General features: G+C 42.2%; 1 protein-coding gene across 1 annotated transcript in view; it reads right to left on the bottom strand.

Moving 5' to 3' along the window:
- The window catches only part of lrp1ab (low density lipoprotein receptor-related protein 1Ab), a 78,146-nt gene that overhangs the window by 26,746 nt on the left and 30,660 nt on the right, over positions 1-20,740 (bottom strand). The window contains 35 exon segments of the mRNA XM_063884709.1: positions 140-264; positions 412-563; positions 1,140-1,266; positions 1,403-1,532; positions 1,628-1,762; positions 1,875-1,943; positions 1,946-2,005; positions 2,097-2,225; positions 2,768-2,908; positions 3,075-3,224; positions 3,350-3,444; positions 3,713-3,887; positions 4,020-4,247; positions 5,012-5,143; positions 5,943-6,187; positions 6,437-6,601; positions 6,777-6,981; positions 8,140-8,337; positions 8,707-8,952; positions 9,084-9,281; positions 9,663-9,845; positions 11,019-11,186; positions 11,282-11,362; positions 11,458-11,574; positions 12,124-12,249; positions 12,605-12,745; positions 13,057-13,179; positions 13,278-13,467; positions 13,877-14,099; positions 14,448-14,628; positions 14,753-14,989; positions 15,156-15,299; positions 15,413-15,602; positions 16,498-16,720; positions 17,423-17,585. Of these exon segments, the coding sequence (XP_063740779.1) occupies positions 140-264; positions 412-563; positions 1,140-1,266; positions 1,403-1,532; positions 1,628-1,762; positions 1,875-1,943; positions 1,946-2,005; positions 2,097-2,225; positions 2,768-2,908; positions 3,075-3,224; positions 3,350-3,444; positions 3,713-3,887; positions 4,020-4,247; positions 5,012-5,143; positions 5,943-6,187; positions 6,437-6,601; positions 6,777-6,981; positions 8,140-8,337; positions 8,707-8,952; positions 9,084-9,281; positions 9,663-9,845; positions 11,019-11,186; positions 11,282-11,362; positions 11,458-11,574; positions 12,124-12,249; positions 12,605-12,745; positions 13,057-13,179; positions 13,278-13,467; positions 13,877-14,099; positions 14,448-14,628; positions 14,753-14,989; positions 15,156-15,299; positions 15,413-15,602; positions 16,498-16,720; positions 17,423-17,585 (5,595 nt within the window).

The following is a 20,740-nucleotide window of genomic DNA, read 5'->3' on the forward strand; positions in this document are numbered from 1 at the left end:
GTGTGTTAGTGTCTGCTTATGTGAGAACAATCTCACTGCAGCTCACTATTTTGGTGAGGACATTTTTAACAGACTTCATTGCAAAAAAGTGGGATTGTGGGTAACTTGGGTTAAGACTGGGTGTTTTCTGTGTTGCTACCTTGCTGCCTGGCCCTGTTGAAAACCTTGATGTCTTTCAGCTGTACACCAATGCCAGTCCTGAGCTGCACAGCATCTGTAGCGTTGTCTTTGCTGCCTCTCTTGATGGAGCCGTTTGCATGAGTCCTGAACAAAAGATTGTTAATTAACAGCACAATACAAAATACAATCTTCCACATGACTCAAAAGCTGTCATGCATGACTGGATAACAGAGCAATGGAAATAGATGGTTCAATGGTTGGTTCAACAAAATAATCATCCTCTGAACCGACCTGTCACTCCAATAAATGAATTCCTCAAAAACTGATACAGCAAACATGTCCATGTTGTTGTTGGCAAGCACCAGCTCCCTGTTCTCTCCAGTCTCCAGGTTGATACGCTCAATCTTATCTGTCCTTGCATCGCACCAATACAGCATGCCCCCCTGCAGAGAAAAAGGAAGGAAGGTAAAATTTATAAAATGAAAGAAGTAGAGGGACTAGTTTGCTGGTCCCCTTTTTTTTCAGATATGCAAAGATATTATAGAAAATATTCCAGAGCCCGATTAGCGTCTTTGCTACATCCTTTAATGCTTAAATATAGAATATTGGATCATTTTTAGTTGTGATTTCAGTAGACCACCAATGGCCTTAATTAGAACTTGTGGCAGCTCTAACTCTAATTTTAAAGTACTTTGTAATAGTATTTAGTCACATCTGGTCAGATGTACACAGGATAAACATAAATATTTTGAGGCTAGATTAAATTGAGTTATTTACTATTTAAAATGATATATATGAGATCATAGGGCATATACTGAGCCACTACTTTAATCTAAATCTATAAATGCAAGGATAATTTTCATTGCAGAAAATAAGAGCTGACCAATGATCCAATCTTTGTAAAAGTCACAGTATGTTTGTTCAAATTAGCAAGAAAGATACCAGCAAGATACTATTAATAATGACAAATGTGCTAAAGAAGTTCTTGGGTGCTATTAAGTCCGCTGTGGTCCACACACCTCGTAGTCGATGGAGATCCCATTGGGCCAACTGATGCTCACATTGACCAGGACCAACCTCTCTGAGCCATCCAACCTGGAGCGCTCAATACGAGGGTACTGACCCCACTCAGTCCAGAACAGATACCTAAACACAGGGACACGAACATGAATATTTAAAAGGGCATTTTATGGAAATGTAGCCGTGTATTTTTTTCAGACTTTCAATCTAGAGTGTGAAAACTTGAAGACAGCAGAATTAAACTGTTGGCAGGGAGACTTACCCTTTAACTGGGTGAACAGTGATGGCTCTGGGCTTGTCCAGGCCCTGTGAAATTACGACATAACGGAAGGAGCCATTTAGCCGGGCCACCTCGATCACGTCAAAGCCCTGGTCAGTCCAGTAAATGTTTCCTATAAAAGAACAGGTATACTAATCAGCTATGTGGTCCTTTTTTGTAATATTGACAATTGACTAAAATAGGATTTCAAATGTGTTAGGATTAAACCTGCTATCCAGTCGACGGTGATGCCCTCCACCCTGCCGATGCCGTTGGTGACGACATCTTCTCTCCACGTCTGATCTCTCTTAGCCCTGCTGATGGTGCTCAGGCCCATGTCCACCCAGTAGATAGTGTCATTCTCTGAAAACAAAGAGGTCTTTTGTGTCATCCTATGAATACTCACTTCACTGAGATAATGGCAGCTTTAAAATGTCACACAATCAAGTTATCGATGTCACTCAGTGTCACTTACCAGCGTGGAAGTCGATGCCGACGGCCAGAGAGGTGCCAGACACCGGCACTAAGGCGTCAGATTTGTCTGCGGGTCGAGTGGAATTCCTCGGATTCCCTCGTGAACAGAGTAAAGCAGGAAGGAGCCCATGCCTGCTCAGAGAAGAGACAGAATGTTTTTGTTTTTCAGGGCAAGCTGCATTGTTACTGAGTGTATGACTGTAGCTGTGGAGCTGTGTCTTACCTTCACAGGACTGCTGTCCAGTCTTGAGGCTGTATCCTGCAGTGCACATGCAGGCCCTGGTTGTTTGTGAGGTGGGCAGACACAGCTGGGAGCAGTCTCCATTGTTGTTGCTGCACAGGTTGATACCTTCTGAAAAGAAAAATAGGAGAGGATCAGTGATGTCGAAAAAATATTGTCACACTATCAACGTTTCCAATGCCTATAATTGACTATAAACACACTTATAATGAGTTTAATCTTCTTATAGCGCTGTATCACTATAAACCCACGTACGTATTCATAATGCTTTATACAAATAATCATGACACATTATACACGTTTAAAAAATGACTTAAAGTTAGGTTTCATAACACATATAACTAGACATAATGAGTTTTTTGGCTAACAAAGATCACTTATAGTGACTTATATCCAGCTTGTAATGTTTATATGTATAGACTGTATATTTGTTGCTTATACCTCAATATGATTAAGGCACTATCCATTATAAAAAGATTAGAATTGATGGGGGTTATAAAACACTATGATCCTTGCAAAAACAATGTCAGCAAGTGACCAGCATTTATTAACTTTTATGAAGCTGCAACATGTAACTCATTAAAAACTGATTTAAAATGTGTTATGAAAATTGAAATAAGGCGTACAAAGTTTTTTTCAAGTAATTTTCCTACCTTTCTGTACATCTTCATCGTAGATCCTCATGTGCATCATAGGCGAGGTGTTGTTTCGCAAAACCTTCCAGTCCCCTCCATCCTTCTTGTCACATGTTCCTATCTGGTCAGTTCCCTGGTCGGCCCACCACATCTTGTCTCCTACAGTGAGGGAAATTGATTTGTGTATTAGAATGTCATCCCTCTAATGTCTGCTAGTGATGTCTTAGCATTTAAGCATTGAACAGATCTAACTTTCAACCATTTAGACCAGAAACATTACAAAACAGAGAGGGTAACATTTAAAAAAACATATGTTTCATCTTACCCATAATGGCCAGGGCGGTGGCCTTGGTAAGTTTTCCTTTGACACCTTCCAGGATCTCCAGTTTAGTTCCATCCAGCTGACAGCGGCTAATGGTGCTGTTCCCCGAGCTGATCCAGTACAGCTGCTCTTTTTCATAGTCAATAGAGAGGCCTGAGTGGAAAGAATTACCAGTCATTAAAATCTGCTCAATGTCTGCTTTTACCCCTAACTTTAAATAGGGGTTCAGTATTATTTGCAGGCAGTTATCTTTCACAAAGAAGGGTTGATCCACTCACCTACTGGTCCTTTTTGATCGGTAAAAAGTAGAGTGAGGTTGCCACCATCCATGTTAGCCATGCTTATGTTGTCACCATCAGTCCAGTACAGCTTCCTGATGAGGGATATTAATGTTTCGTGACATGAAGAGGAGCTAAAATGTATTTTCTGAGCAAAGCAATATTCTACGAAATAATTATCCTGATAGGAGACAGCAGAGAACATGGGGAAAACAAGCAGGCTAAACACGACCACAACTGTACCTAGAACACATTCATCAAAGTGTATTGTGAAGAAATGCTCTTGAATATGAAACAGAAAAAGTGCATAAAAGAGATCATTTATATCTGAATGCAAGCTTTACAGCTGGAAACAACACTCACCCCAGTAGTGGATGCGCCACTAGACAGTGGGGCTTGTCTAAACCCTGGATGACTGCATTTTTGAAAGATCCATCAAGCCTGGCCACATTGATCTGCTTTTTATTGGCATCATAGCTGGTCCAGAAGAGGTTTCTGGACACCCAGTCTACTGCAAGCCCGTGAGCGTTAGGGAGGTCTGGGAATTGTCAGAACCACAGTGGAAAAGGTTAGGGTTTCACCAGATTTCCAGAAAGCTACAGAAACTATCAACTGAAATAAAAATGAGACAAAAAATAAGTAAGACTGATATTCAAGTAATCGTTCTCACCAGCAGACACAACAGTCTCCACGCCTGTGCCGTTAATGAAAGCTCTCTTGATTGTCTGCGTTCGGACATCGGACCAGTAGATGCGATGCTCCACGGCATCATAGTCCACCACTGTCACGTTGTCTATGTCCGGCACAGTGAAGGAGATGATGTAGTTGTAGTAGGGGTTGTCAATGTCAACACCCCGGATTTCAATTTGACGGGCATATAGAAGGAACTTGCGAGACTCTGAGAAGAAGGAAAAAATAATGTATTGAGAATTAGATATTTCTAAGTTATTTCCATTTTCCATACAAATGGCGACGTGAAAAGGGAAGAGCACATGTACCAAGCTCTTTTTTTTTAAAACTTGCTTTACCTTAGACTTTTTACCACATGCTCAAGTCTGTCCCATCCCATTCTAATCTTTCAAATACATGGTGATAAAAACATTAGTTAAGTCCAGGCTTCTTCTAACTGCACTAGCCTGAGCATCAAAGGGTGAAACAAGCTGGATCCCGGCAGACAGACGTTCAAGAGTGTCAAACTGACCCGCCAGTAACATGTTGCTCTTGTCAAGGCTTGATCACATCCCGAGAGATGAGAGGGGGGAGATAACAAATGACTCCCTCTCAGTCAAAAATGCATGGTTATGTTAAAGTGGCCCAAGTTTAGTTTAGCTGACTTAATATTTAGACAGACATTCATGTATCCAGAGATACCCCTTGAAACCCACTCATGAAATCACACAGCAATCAACAACAGTCTTTTATAAAAAATGAAATGAAAGTGAAAAAGCCACGTTGCACAGAGAGGAGGAGTAATTAAATCTTCTGTCGTAACAAATGACAGCTTGTGATGTTGATGTCACGTTCTGGAGCTGAGCGCACCATAACCATAGACTGCTGTGAGAAAAGATTGTGTCTGAATTGGATTAAATATGACAGTGTTGGATAAACACAGTCGGAGTGTTTTTTTTTAAATTGTAGGTGTTTGTGACTAACTGTCATTACCTTTGCATGTGCGTTTGTCAGGCTGGAGCTTCATGAGGTGAGGGCAGGCACAGGAGAAGGTCTGGTTGAAGTTTATGAGACAGAGGTGGGAGCAAGGGCCTTTACCATCACTGGTGGCACACGGGTTAGGAGCTGAAAATATAAGAAGTTGTAGAGGAAATGTGTGAAAAAGAGAGAGACACAAAAAGACAAAAGGAAGGTATTTTCACTCTTCAGATCGCATTGTATATATTTTCCAAGACCATCTCCACAACAACAATAAAAGAAACATATACATTATAATATTAAACGATCGCTTAATGAGAGAAGATATTTTTTCCGAATATCATAGTCAAGTGTCTAATGGACTTCTCAATCAATGGACACTCAACTGAGGCGAGAGCACAGGACTGTCTGCCAGAACTATCAAGCCGGCTTGTTGCCTCATCACTGTCATGGCCATTGGTTGCAGCTGTCAATCAACAACTCTGTGAGATCTCTCTTTTCCTGCCTTCCATTTGAAGACCTAGTGCCTCTCTGCTGGCCACTTTGTATCCCATAGCCAGTGGGTACTGAAGGGGGCAATGTAATCTGACATAAAACTGCAAATCTTTTTGTCATCTTGTCAAACATGTGTGTCTTTGAGATCAACACGTGGCATTTAAGTCGCTGGAGGAAGGTTTTATTTCCTATCCAGTCAGTGGAGAATGCCAAACAGTGAAGTGACTTTTTAGCTGCTGGTGTGAAAAGACAACACGTCTTACAGCTCGGAAAGGTCAGCTGTCTTTTGAGAATAGGAGCTGTGAATCAATACAGTCAATAATTAACTGTGATCTCGTTCTCCTTAGACTTAAAGCCAAACTAACTCAGCTCTCTCTGTCTCTCGCTCTCTCTCTCTCTGAGTGCGTTTCTCTTTGAACTTTTATGCACATCTATCTAGTGCGCAACCTACCTTGGGGCTGCCTCGAGGGGTGATAGACCTGCAAGTCAAAGGGCTGTGTGTTGGTGCGCTGGACTACAGTGACATTGTGTCCAGTCCATTTGTTGGCTTTGGCCAGAGTGTTCGTCCTCCAGTCGGTCCAGTACACCTCGCCTCCATACATGGTAACAGCAAAGGGGTGGGACAGATACTCATGACCCCGCAACACTTCAATCAGTCCAGAACCGTCATACAAAGCAGAGTAGATAGCATCTGACCTGGAGGAGGAATTAAGTAGAGACAAATACTTTACATTATATATGCACAATCCTAAATGCATACATGTTTTTACTATACAAGTCTTTACTTCATGTCATTTTACACAAGCAGTGCACATCTGCATGTTTATTAAAAACTGGTATAATGACACACAACAAAGACTAAGCAAGCGGGTGATGTAATAAGTGAGTGGGTGGATGCAATGCGATGAGAGCACTCTGTATTCAGAGATTGCTGCCAAATGCTACCTGGCATCAATCCAGACAATGCGTCTTTCCATGTAGTCAACAGTGAGTCCATTGGGCCAGCCACCACTGCCTGTTTCCCTGTGGATGGTGCGTCTGCCTTCACCGCTCATAGATGCTGCCTCGATCCTGGGAAGACTGGCATCCCAGTCTGTCCAAAATAGAATACTGCAAACAGAAAATAAATCAATGTGAGGAATGGTTTTCACAGATGTCACATGAGAACATGTCAGGTTGGTAGGTATAAGGCATAAATCATGAGCTGTAAAGGTATTCAAAGTGTAAGTTACATTTTCCTAAATGTTGATGACAGATTCATTATCCTTAAATATATGCTTCTTACCCATCACGTGGGTCCAGGGCAATGGCCCTTGGATGCTCCACCTCCCCAGCCAGCAGGGTGGTTCTCATGGTCCCATCCAGTTTGGCTACCTCTATCTGGTCCAGGTTGCTCTCCACCCAGTAGATGTTTCCTGCTATCCAGTCCACAGCTAGCCCCTCTGGTGTGGCCAGTCCATACTGGATCACCACCTCAAAACTGGTCAGGGCTGAATGTGACACAGAGAAAGAGGGACTTAAAGCTTGCAGTGGTGTTTGTTACTTTTTCTTCTCATATTTATTTAATGCTCTAATTCATCCTATTTAGTATAGAAGTTTGGTTTATTTTACTTTCAACAAAAACAGCACATTTCCAGCCCGCAAATGTGGTTCACTGCAATAAAATATAAAACCCTGACAAACAATGAATTGTTAAAAATGATTTACTCTTATTAAATCTGTCAGTGAATGGCACGCAGTGCTGCTGTGTCTGATCTGCTCAGCCCCATTACCCAAGCTATAAGAAAACAAACATCTAACACCAGATCTCTCAATCTTTTATTCTTTAGCCAGAAACGGCTTTCATGCAGACTAAGTGCAAACCAAAATGTGTGATCATCTCTGGCTCAGGGTGATGAGACAAGTTTTTCACATGGCCTTCCAGTAGTAATTAGAGGGAGAGGGATAGGCCCTCTTCACAGTTTCCTGGAGTTATGGCTGCGTTGTGTGGGTAGGGGTGTCTTTGTTGAGTTGTGAGCACTACACAGAGTATGCCAACAACTATAGAGTTTCTGAAATGGCTTAAATAACAAGCAGCAGGAGCTGATCTACAAGTTGGTCACAATGTCTCTGCTCTGGACTCCTTTTTTAATGGAGAAGTTGGAGGGCTGGGAACTGGAACTGCAGCTTGTTTGCCTCCTACGCTGCATCAGTGTTTTGGCTGCAGTCACGCACATCAAGTACTGAGACAAATGGGAAGAGACAAAGCCTTCCGTGTGCCCCCTAAGTGCTGTGCTGGGAACACAACCTTGATTGGCAAAGAGACCTGGGGTTTTGGAGCAGGAAAGGCCGACCATGACCTGGCCATTTATTCAGGGTCACAGACCGCTCCGCTGACCACAGACTCTTTTTAAATAACATTTAGCTCTGGGAAATTAGAGAGTGCTCAGCTGAAGTTAATTTCTTAGAATTGCTCAGTCAAAAGCAGAAATAGGATTTTATATCTCTGAATGAACCATCCACTTACTATTTTTATTTTACTTAAAAAAGGAGGTTACTAAAAAATGAACGTTAGCTGTATAAATCATTCGTTTCTTTTTTTATCCACCCTATTTATCTCTCTACATAACCTCAAATTACAGAAAGCAGAAGTTAAGTGGCTGCCTCACCTCCATTATCAGACAGTTTCCCACGGTAGATCTTGTCCTCTACGACATCAGTCCAGTACAGAGTGCTCTCATTGAGATGAAAGTCCAAGGCGATGGTGTTCCTTAGCCCTGGCACCAGCACACTGAACTCCCCCTTGTGAAGCTCAATCCTTCTGATCTCATGGCGGTTGGAGAAGATGATAAAAGGCTTGAAGGGATCTGAGGGCAAATAAGTTGTAACCGGAAAAGTGTTAGTGAAAATGTCATCTCAAAGCCCAAATTGACAAACCCCTTGTTGGTCTTGGATTAAACCCTGAGAGAGCTGTCTCTGAAATGTTTCCTTTTCCATATGTCCCTTTCAAGGAAATACAATGAAGAACTGAAACGGTTGCTTCTTAGTAAGTATCTAGGAAAAAAAACATCCTCAACACCATGATGATGCATTTAATACTGTATACATAGTCGAATCAGTATGGTAAAGCCTCTTCAGCCTTAGAACAATGCTAATGCTCTAAATCTAAAGGCAAAAAGATAATATTTGCATGAGTAAATGCATGTGTAATGGCAAAAAGGCCCTGTTTTAATTACCAGTGCTTTTGCAGCTCTCCATGTCGGCCTCGAGCTCCCAGCCCTCATAGCAGGAGCACTTGACACTGGATTTCTCCTGCTCGCACTTCTGGCTACACTTGAGGTGTTTTGCGCAGAAGCTCTGGATCTGGCAGGTCTTGTTGTCGGCTCCGAGCTCCATGCCCAGGGGACAAGAGCACATGAAGCCCTCCCCAGGAATGATGCTGCAGTTGTGGCTACAGCCACCGTTGTCTAGTGAGCACAAGTCTGCCAGAAAGAAAAAGATAAAAGAGTTGGAGAACATATCCAAGAAGTATGTTCCTTACTGTGGTGTTTTTAACCTGACTAGAAGGCACGACATTTTTAGTAGCGCTTTAAGTAAAAATGTTTTTGTGTACCACAAAGTTTCTCGTCAGAGCCGTCCGGACAATCGTCAGTGCCATCACACAGCTTCTCAGCAGGCAAACAGATGGAGTCGTTCGTAGCACACACGTGGTGAGACAACTTGCACGCCAACGCCTCGCAGTTGTCCTCATCAGAGTTATCCTCACAGTCACTGTCACCATCACACACCCATGCCTTGCTGATGCAGCGAGCTGTCGAAAACACAACATTACCACTTCTATCTTAAACATATTTATTCAGATTGATTGAAACAAGTTAAGGGCTTGGTTTATCAGAGGATTTGCTCAGCAATGCCAAGCGAATAACATTTAAGTTGAACTGCCATTAACTGTTAGCGAGAGACCGTAAATGGAGGAAGCATGAACTATCCAACATAAAATAATCCTTTTCGTTGAATAAGAAGTGACGGTCATAACTCTCTTATTTGTTTTCCTCAAATTAAACAAACCATAAACAAGCCACATGCTGCATTTGCAATTATTTGTCCTCATGTGTCAGAGTATAAAACCCCATTTGTACTAAATGTATTACAAAAAACCCTAATCATCCTTAACATCTGAACGCATCCTCACCAGAGTCCCTGCAGCTAAACTTGACTGCTGGGTCACACATGTGGGTCACACCCTCGCAGTTGTTCTCATCACTCAGGTCCATACAGTCTGTGTCTCCATCACAGCGCCAGCGCATGGGAATGCACAGGCCGTCCATCCGACACTGGAACTCGTCTACATGGCAGCCACCTGGAGGACGGGTTGCTGGAGAGAAAAACAGAAAGACAAAGTGTGATAGCCAACAAAAAAAGATGAGTGCTGTTTATCTGATGTCAAAGAATTAATAAAATAGCAGTAGGAGTCAGCAAATACGTTGAGTGGAACCTTTACCAGCAAAAAACACTCGCACAGACCACACACACTTGGACAAAAACAAAGAGGACAAAGAACTGGCCAGTCTAGTCATTAATAATCTGTAGGTATGCCCGGACTCTGGTTTAACTACCAAACACTGAGTCAAGCCAAACAACAACGACACACACAGCTCCCTGACGGATGTCACAGGCAGATTAAAGGCCACCAACAGTGATGTGGCACAATGACTTCCCCTAATGGCAAAGGTCAGAACTTGGCTCGGCTAACGCAGGAAATGGGCTTTTCAGCACAGGACTATAATACACAGGAGGGGAAGGCGATAGTATTGCATTTTTATTTCAGCTAATGACTTCCAGACTGCAAACGAACCCGAAAACACACACGTAGCCAGGCACACACACACACAGAGAGCACAGATTGCTCATTAGACCAACAGGTCACGCTGGGCCCCGTTTATGCATGCTGGGACTTGACGGCAATTGGCTGTGTTTCTGCATGGATCAGACAGTACATACAACATCAAAACACACATGCAATAAACAAAAGCAAATGTTTCTAGGCGTACGGAAGGAAGACTGTGACACTTCTATGACACTGCCCCAGTCGTTCCAAAAATGGTCACATTAAAATGTAATGTTCCCAAACAGCCAAATGTGGCTGCCAGATATTTAAAAACTCTAAATCAGTAAATCCATATCACTGCAGCAAAGTCAAAACATCTGTGCCATTTGCACAAGCCCAATACAGAGTTTAATTGTTATCTAACCACAAAAAACTATCCCATCCTGAACAGAGCAACAGAGAGGATTTTCTGTAAGTGATATCTAGAAGCCAGAGGGCAGGAGGGGCATGGAGAGCAGATAAAAAGGAAAATGATCGCTTACACATTGTTACAACATCTTTACAACTGCCAAAAGTAACATGTAAACACAGTGGAATACAATTCAAGGTCTGATGACAGCTTGACTCGGATACAGCTGGCGAAAGAACAAACAATGTCCCACAAAGTAACTATTAGACCAGAGCTATGTCTGATGGGTACACACTGTCATTGGTCCTTACCCTGGTTGGTACAGTTGGCATGAGTCTCATCACTGTAGTCCCCACAGTCATTGTCGCCATCACAGGTCCAGTATTCTGGGATGCAGCGGCCACTGTTGCATTTAAACTGGACGCTTGAGCAGGAATGGCTGCAGCCGGCTTCATCACTGTTATCCCCACAGTCATTGTCTGAAAATGCACATAAAATATTTAATTTGCGGTTATTGCATTGTTTCAAAATGTGCAGCTCACAAAAGGTGATGGAAGTCTAAGAAGATGGTTACCGTTGTCGCAGCGCCAGTTGATGTTGATGCAACGGCCATTGGCGCAGGTGAACTGAGTCAGAGGGAAGCAGGTTGGGTAGGCTGAAGAGGTTTGAAGAGAGAAAACAGAAATATCTTAAGATTATTTGTTGCCTTATGGTAAAGGCAACAATAAGAAAGTGAAAATAAAGACTCACCACAGGAGTCTGGTTCATCTGAGCGGTCTCCACAGTCGTCGTCCAGGTCACATGTCCAGGAAATGGGGATGCAGCGCCCACTAGCACAAGGATACTGGTTTGGTGGGCATGTGCGAGCTGGCAAGAGAACAAGTGTTAAAACGGGAATGTGATTTTTAAAAGGTTCCTCTTTCCATATCCATGAGTCAACAGTAAAATGTGCTTTCCCTAATGGCCCTTAAATAAGAAATGGAGACACAGAAAGATCTACAAATACTGTCAGCTCGGTACTCTCGCTATGGTCCAGCCCATACACATAGCGTAGATCAATACTCCTGGTCTGTTTGTAAATTCATGCTGGCTTCCAACACACAAATAGTAACTGATTAACTCAAAACGAACAAATCCCAACATGTCTGCTTTAGTTGCAAATTGTCTGTCTGCCCAAAGTCCAATGTTTTTCTATTTTAAATTTTCCCCTAACCTCAACAGGAGTTTTTTTTTTTTTTTACAGTATTACATTTGTTTTACTATTTAAAACTGTTTAAAATACTCATCATCTAACAGCATAAAAACCCTAGTTCCACACCAAATCAAGTATGATCAATTAATATCTGGGGTCTTGCAAAGCCAAATTAAAAACTGTAAGGCTCCATGAGAAACAAGGACCTCCACATTTGTCTATACCAGAGCAGGTGGTGTTGGATTCATCTTCATCATTGCCACAGTCGTTGTCGCCATCACAAAGCCATCGCAGGGGGATACAGCGGTTGTTCTGGCATTTGAATCGGTCAGCTGGGCAGGTGTGCTGGTCTGGGAAAGGAAAATAATAACACTTCTTCAAGCTACCTGGCAACTTAAAGTTTTCTTTTGTTGATATAACATAAAGCCTGCTTAATAATCTTCACACTTTTAATATGTCACTTTTAATTTAGCTTCAAAAAGACAACAACGTCCAAGACAAATATGAGTCCCTGTTTTTAACTATCGTCTGACAAAGAGGAAAGCATGCGAGTGAAATTACAGTCACATTACGCTGCATGGAAAGAGGCAATCTTGGAAAAAGTAGTTTACACTCTGTCGGTTCCCGTTAGCTAAGACCCTAAAGCACAGATTTTGTTTATCTATGTGTTGCTCTGTAACCATGACAATGACGTGGCACACTTACGGCAGAGATCAAGGGCCTCATCACTGTTGTCCAGACAATCGTTGTCCCCGTCACACTTCCAGCGCTCTTGGATGCAGCGGTTGTTCTTGCAGGCAAACTCCCCGGGCTGGCACTGCGGCGGGGGCACGTAGGAGGGGTTGGCTGGAGATGAGATCAGGGGCAGGAGGAGAAACAGATGGGCCATTGAGACAAGAGCCGAGCACCAAAACAAAACAAAGCCTTGGTGAGGCCTAGGTCAGCTTTCAGCTCTCTTTAAGTTGCAAAATATTATTGGAGGTTTTTTAAACTTCTCTCCAGATTTTACAAACACAGTGGACTTGAGTATAGTTTGCAAATGGAAAGTACAGCCTAGAATTCTTTAACAGTCTTAACTCCTGCTGAGTAATGACTTTCCCTTAACCCTCCTAATTGATCTTTGGTGAAGCCTTTCTGCTGGTGGAGCTGCTAAGTACCTCTGCAGGTGACATTATCGACATCCAGGATTTGATCGTCAGCACAGCCACAGGACCTGCCGTCGGGAATAGCAAGGCACAGACTGCTGCAGCCACCGTTGTTAATTCGACACTTATTGGAGCCTACAAGAAAATACAAAAAAATAAGAACGGTACAATATTATCATGGCATTTAATTTACTAGAAATTCTTGAAGTGAGAATGATAAAAGGAAGCTGTACCTTGCTGCTGGTGTGCATCGTACACTCTTATCTCAAAGATAGGGGGCCTCTCGTTGCGGAGAAGAGTGACTGTCTTAGTGACTTGGTCCAGTTTGTAGATGCTGCCGCCACGGTACTCATTCCAAAAAAGAAATTGTTTGTAATGACATAATCCAAAGGCGTGGTTAAGCTCCTGTCCCTCATACACCACCTGAGGAATCAGGAAATATACAAATGCTAGATTTCCAATAATTAAAGACAAAATATACTTTAATGATTCCAATTTGAGATTGTAAATGTTAAATGGACTGTACTTATATGGGCTTTTATCAGGTCTTTACGACCCTCAAAGCGCTTTAATCTACAAGTCATTCACCACATTCACATTCATACAGATCAGTGCAACTTGCTCTAGGAAACTAACATATTCACACACCGTTTGCCATGCCATAGGGGTCAACTCAGAGTAAAGTATCTTGCCTAAGGATACATCAACATGTTGACTGCATGGGGTGGGATTGAACCCTAAACCTTCTGATTGATAGTACTCCCTCGCAGCCAGTATCTCTGATTTGTATACACAGAAATAAATCAAAGTCTAAATAATAAGCACTACCAACCTTTCGCTCAGTGGTGTTGAGGTAAACCAACTCAATACGGTCGTAATAAGCATCCACCCAGTACAGGATGCCCTGGGGAATGTCCAGACTCAGGCCATTAGGCCACAGCACTGTCTTGCTGGTCAAGAAAACTTGGTGATGCGAACCATCCATCCAAGCTTTCTTGATCTTTCCTCTGTTGCTCTCTGTGGGGTCTTCCTCCCAGTCAGTCCAGTACATCCATCTGGAACGCATTTAAAAGTGGAGTGAGATAAGAACCTTCTGTGAGAGCTAGAGTTGTCAAAATGTAGCTTTTAAGTTCCCATGCCCTTTGAAAGCTCATCCACAAAATACAACAGGGTGGTTCTAAAAATTCCTTGAAAACTCATCAGCTCCCACAGACAGATCAGTGTAACAAATGTGTTAAAACATCTAAGTTACCCAAGTAACAAACCCTCAGACCATCTTCTCCCGGTACATTAGAATGACTTACAATGCGGCTTCACCCAACAATTTGAACTGGATTCAACATAACATTTATGAGAAAAGAATACAAATTGAAATCATAATACCCTCCCCTTTAGTGTCTCACCCATTCTGGGGGTCCACCACAATAGCACGAGGATGGCTCATCTTGCCCTCAATGAGCGTCTTGCGGGTCTGAGAAGCCTTCTCCAGCCTGGCAACGCTGATAGTCTTTTTAGGCCCATCATCTGTCCAGTAGAGATTACCTCCCATCCAGTCTACTGCTATCCCCTCTACAGTGTGAATACCTGAGATAAACCAAAGGAACCGGTGTGAGAAAAAGTTTAACTGGCAAATTCAGAATGACTATCAAGGGAATAAAATGAAAAAAATATGTAATGACCTGATTCCAGGATTCGGAAAGATTCTTACCTTCTTTGAGTATGGTGTCTCTCTCTGTGCCATCTATCTTCTGCCGGCCAATAATGTAGCTGGTGGCATCGGCAAAGTAGATGTATTCACTAAGTGCGTGGAAATCCAGAGCTCGAGGGTTCATTAGGTTCTCAATGGGAATCATGTACTCATCAGGCACCTTAGCGTTCATATCCATTCCCCTGATGATTCCAGGACGACCTTTACCGTACACCAGGAACAACTCATGGTCTGGTTCTGCACAAGAAAAATAAAACACTTGCAGTGAAAATCTGTCATTACTTCTGCCAGCGATTGTGTAACTACCTTTACTTCATTGCCATCATCAATCACCACTGCTGAAACTAATGGGAAGGGGTTCATATTTGTCAAGCTATTTTTTTTCCTCATTCTTGAAACTTACTCTTGCAGGATTTTCCATCGCTGCCCAGGCTGAATCCGGAGCGGCAGCGGCACGTACGGGTTTTGTGGTTGTTGCCCAGCAGACAGATATCAGAGCAACCTCCAGCCTTCCCAAACTGATCCAGGGCACATGCATGGCTGCGCACTAAGCCAGGAGAGAGGGGTACAAAACCAGCCGTCATGCTTTGGTGACTGTTATAAACAGAAATGGATCAGGTGATTAAGAAGTCAAGCTCAGAGCCTGCTTCGAATGAGTACCTGTGGGTTGGCGCCTCTGGTGGTACACGTGCAGCGCGGTCCCCCGATCAACCCGGGTCACCACTTGGAAGTCAGAGCTGTTGAAGCGGTTCACTCGGATCACACTGGTCTTTGAGTTGAGGTGGCTTTCATCTGAGTTTGTGGCGTACAGATAGTTCTCAAATACAGTCAGCCCGTACAGGTGCTCAATCTGAAACAGAGTAAGACAATAAAGCAACAAAATAAATACAACATTTTTTTTGTTTGCTTTTGAAAATCCAGACTTGTGCAAAGTGCTAATGGCTCTTTATAATAGTCTGAGGAGACTTTTCCTTGAACGCTGTTGGTTAATTTCGGCATAATGAAACGGTCTTAAACTATTTATAACGATAAAATAAATCTTAGAATTTGCTTAAGATTTGAATAGATCTCTGACAGACAGAGACAGACCAAATAGACTTGGATAGAGAAACAGAGAGAGTTTGGGTAAACTTGGCACAGGGCAGCATAATGGCTCCACTTCCCTTCTGCTTTTAAAGGCAGACAGAGGTCTTACTTTTAAAGAGTCTATTCCGTCTAGCTCTCCTCTACAGTCAGAAAGATGTATGGGCTGGGATCATAGTACCTCCCTCGCCTCTCTCACCTCTCTCACAAGCATCATCTCTGCAGTCCTGACTTCATTATGATCATTACCCGACTTTAAGTTTTAGCCAAGCTTCACTCGGGCCAGACTAATATGTTTAGAGAGGCACTAAGCAGGGAAATCACACACTCTTTAGTCGGATAAATCACGCAATAAAAGTGACTACCCAGGAGATAGAAGAGGGGCTCTGTTTGCCTTAATGCTGGGAGGCAACAGGAAAACATTGCCGCGTCTAAGGCTGATATTAAATCAATGATGATACAGATTTGGAAAACAGATGTTTTGTGTTAACGAAGGAAAAATAGAAGTGAGTTTAGACTTCAGGATATTGCTGTTTGGTTTAACCGTTAAAAGGGGGCTGAACAATCAGAAGTCGAAATCCTTGGCTGTATCTTGGTGTATGTTTGGATGTAGTTGGTATTTTATTGTATTCAAACCCATCCAGACATCCATTAAACCTCACCAGCATGCCCTGGATGATGGTGTGTCGGTTCTTGCCCTCGTAGTCGACCACTTCAATGTAGTCCAGGTAGGCATCAGCCCAGTACACCAAGCGGTTGACCAGGTCCAGTGTGATACCATGAGGGAAGACGATCTTGGTGTCCACCAGCTTTGTGCGGTTCAGGCCATCCATGTCACAGCGCTCCACCCTGGGCGTAGACCCATAGTCTGTGAAGAACACTTTGCTGTAGTAGAAAAAGAGGAGCAAAAAGAAAGAGGCAGTTCATTAATGGTAAATTGACAGAAAATGTATTTTTAGTAGTGAGAGAAGGAATTCATTGAACTTCAATTAGCAATATTGATTTAACTTATTACTATGGAGTGAATGTTGATTGCACAGTGTAATAGCTATAAAATAATGACAAGCTGTTGCTAGAGGAGCTGTGGACTGACATTACTTTGGGCTCCATTGGGATGACTTAAAATATCATATATTTGAATGCATTTCTTGCTTTTTCCCGGAAGTACTGAATTAGCCTAATTTAGGGAAGGATTTGAAAGTTTCTATAGCCACTTTAAGCAATTGGATGACTGCTATTCGACTTATTATAATATTTTTTCTTGGCATAACACCAATGACCACAACTGAGATGTTTGTATGAGTCAGTCAAAAGGATTTCCAGAAAAATAGGAACGGAGAAGTGATACCTAAGAAACGGGAACTAAATTCAGCAGCTTTGTCAGGATCAGGAACCTGAAACAGCAAACTTGCAAGTGTTTACGTGGCGGACAAGTACGTGTTTTATTTTCCATCTGGAGGAAGTGCTTTGATTTTCGCGTGCCTGCTTTGTCAGCACGTCGTCTGAACATAGGACAGCATTTTCCTCTCAAATGATGCTAAAACAGTACTGGGGTAATTTTTAGGTCAAGAAGAGGGAAGTACAAACCCCATTGCCGGGTCCAAGGCGATGCCTTTAGGGTTGTACAGCTCTTGGTCCAGCAGGGTCACACATGTCTGGCCGTTCTTGTTGCAGACAAACACCCGGTCGTCCACGTCATCCACAAAGTAGAAGTTTCCGGTCAGCCAATCGATAGCCATCTTCTCCACATCTTAGGGATGCAGAGGAGAGAAGGTTGAGTAAAACAGGACAGAAGAATAAATAATGATAATAATAATAATAATAATAATAATAATGGAAAAAAAAAAAGACAGAGTCTCTCGAAGTACAGTCATAACTCTTGGTCATAATGCAGCCTCATTTCAAAATCCCTCGCTTCATGATGCCATGACCCTCTCCTCAAGAGTGTCCATACTCTTGAAAAATAAAACAACAGTGCTTAACTAATGAGCCCCGTCATCTTCTTGTACTGTCCATTACCCGCACTCCACTTGTCTTTGATTATGTCAAGCAGGGCAGTGGGGAGGTAAAAAAAACTCAGTGACATATAAAGAGTGAGAGGTGAAGGCTTGCACTTTCTAAACTGAACTTTCAGTGGGTTTCTGAAATAACAACAAACTGCTGTAAGGAGAGGGATTTAAGACTTGAATTTTTGATGAATTTAAGAACATACTGTATTGTGAAATTCGTATTCCCTTGCTGCAGGAACTTCAAAAACCTTTTGAGAAATTTGGGAACCTTGCCTTAGGTAAATTGTTTTAACATTGATGTTAATACAAGTACAATTACCAGAAACATAATTGTGTGTGACCATTAATGGAAAATAAAACAACACAAAGTGATTTGGTAGGAATAGCATAAATGACAACCACAATCGAAACAAGCCTTTGGCTTTATTGTGTGTGACTGCAATGCAGTCTAGTATTTATTTTTTAAATAATGAAATACATTCAATCAGTTAATTAATAAAAATGCCTCTCAAATTTACTGGAGGGATGAACACACTTTCTTTTAGGAAAGATATGTAATTAAAAAACAAAAGAATAAGCAAAATGATTTCCCCATGGCAGATCAGAAACATGACACATGGAGCTCTGAAATGTTATGAATCAACTTGAAGATTGGTCAAAGCATCCTCAAAAATACTGCTACAACATTTTTGATAAAGGAACTTGACATTTTGTAGCCCCACTGCTGACTAAGGAAACTTTGAAAGAGGAAGATTCACAGATGGAGAGTTATTTCAGTCATACCCCCAGCATTGGGGGGATTGAAGTGTTAAGTTAACATTGGAAATATTTCTCCATTTCTGAGAACCTCTGTCCTGTACGAGACTGGGTACAGAAATCCCCGACCACAGGGAGACCCAGCTGAGAAGATACGTACAGCCTTGTGTTTTAACAGCTGCCACCACACTTCCTTTCAAAGCAGAACACTGTATACACACATACAGATCACACAGGCTTGCTACTCACACATAAAGTATCAAAGTGACCACACGTGTCTCTCCAGGTAACAACTTTGATGTTGTGTTACATGATTGAGTTCTAACACCATTGACAGGGAGCCTCAGTCAAATCGTCCTAGGGCTTTGACCATTCATAAAGAAAACAAATCTGCGCTGGAGCCTCCCCAACAATGATAACCATGCTGCTTAAAGACAGTGCCAAAGCAAGCTTCACAAAAGAGCAAACACATCTGGGCCTAATGTAAAATCCCCCACCCCACCTACCAAACATACACAGAGCTTCAAAAGACTTGCCCCACATGGGACTTACAGTATGCCTGGTGCTAGAATACAAACAGAGCTGAGGAAAAAAATGGGAAACCATGATGGATGAGGTTGAGGAAAGAAAGACAGAAAGACAATTGTAGCGAAATAAATCTGTATAAGAACATTTAATGGACCTCAAGGCTGGACATAATATATTGACAGTTGGCAAAGGACTCGGATATCTAACGTTTAAAAACGGTAGGTAACTGTAAATGCATTGGGCAATTAAAAACTCATTGTGAAAAGAACTGAGGGAGGAAGTTAAAACCAGTCCAAGATGTTTCAAAAACAACAGTATCACGATTCTGACAATGGGGGGGAAGTTTGTCATGACCGAGTTGAGAGGGATAGTGATACTCCCTTTGGTATCAGCTCTGAAACCACACTCCTTTAAAGAAATCCAGCTGGAAGCCTGTCTGCAAAAAGCATTGATTAGATTCATAAACAGAGTACAGGAGCCAGTTATGCAACACAGGGACTATTGCGTTGTGCAACAGCCTAAAACTAGTGGACCCCCTTATCCAGAGCCAGCCAGTCTGTTGACATGCTCACTTACTCAGCTTCTGGAAAGTGGTACGTTTGCTGGGAAACTGAATGAACCCACCCCTTTCTCCTCATCCAACCACCCTGCCCTCACAACCCCATTTCACTTCCTGCCCTTAACACCTAACAGCTCACACTACTCTGAGAAAACGTTTCACTCACTGAGGGGGTCTAACTGGCAACAACAAACATGCTTTCTGCCAAAATAGCAAAAGTATTTACATACAGGGCCACAGCCTTTTTAGTTATTCAACCTAGCGTGTATATTCTGGAATAGCATTTTAAAATGTGAACATGCATGTTATTTCCTCTGATCGCATCTCAGTGCAAGTATTCCTTTATTCATATTTTAGCACAAAGCAGAAAAATAATCATCATCATGCTGCTTCCATAATCCTCACTGTGCCAAGAGTATCCTATTAATCTGTGCAAAAAAACCTCTTTGACCTCTCATAAGCACAGTTTCAGAGTTAAGCCATTATGATTTTCCATAAGGATCTGACATATGAACTTCATTTAAGAGGCTATAATTCCTAACAGTTATGCCATTGGCAAATCCCCATCTGCTGCAAGTGGAAAAGAGAGGTTATCGGCTGGATAGGAAGACCGGATGGTCAGGGCTAATGTGACATCATTTCACCCATGACTAAAAACTATTGATAAGAAATAATGGGCTAAAATTATGTCCTCTAAGTAAGATAGTCATGCTCTGTTTGGATAATGTAGTACATCGAAGTCAAAAACATTATTATTAGTAAAAAGAAAATACATTAAACTCTGAATCTAATAAGACAGAAAGCCTTCGATTATTTTTCCCAATAAACTATACATTTATAATCAGATCTTGACAAATATTAACAAAGCGATTTCTGTACACTGATTTATTCTGGAAAAAAACCCAGAAGAACAAACGCTAGGAAGGAGGTATGAACGATGGACAGTGGGACATGGGGAGGAGGGCTGGTCCCTGCTGAGGAGTTCCGCTTGGAGGGTGAAAAGGATGGGATGGGTTGGCTCTGCAGTCCTTTTATCTTCACAGTCAGAGACTC

The sequence above is a fragment of the Eleginops maclovinus genome, chromosome 1, assembly GCF_036324505.1.
Source record: "Eleginops maclovinus isolate JMC-PN-2008 ecotype Puerto Natales chromosome 1, JC_Emac_rtc_rv5, whole genome shotgun sequence".
Lineage (NCBI taxonomy): Eukaryota > Metazoa > Chordata > Actinopteri > Perciformes > Eleginopidae > Eleginops > Eleginops maclovinus.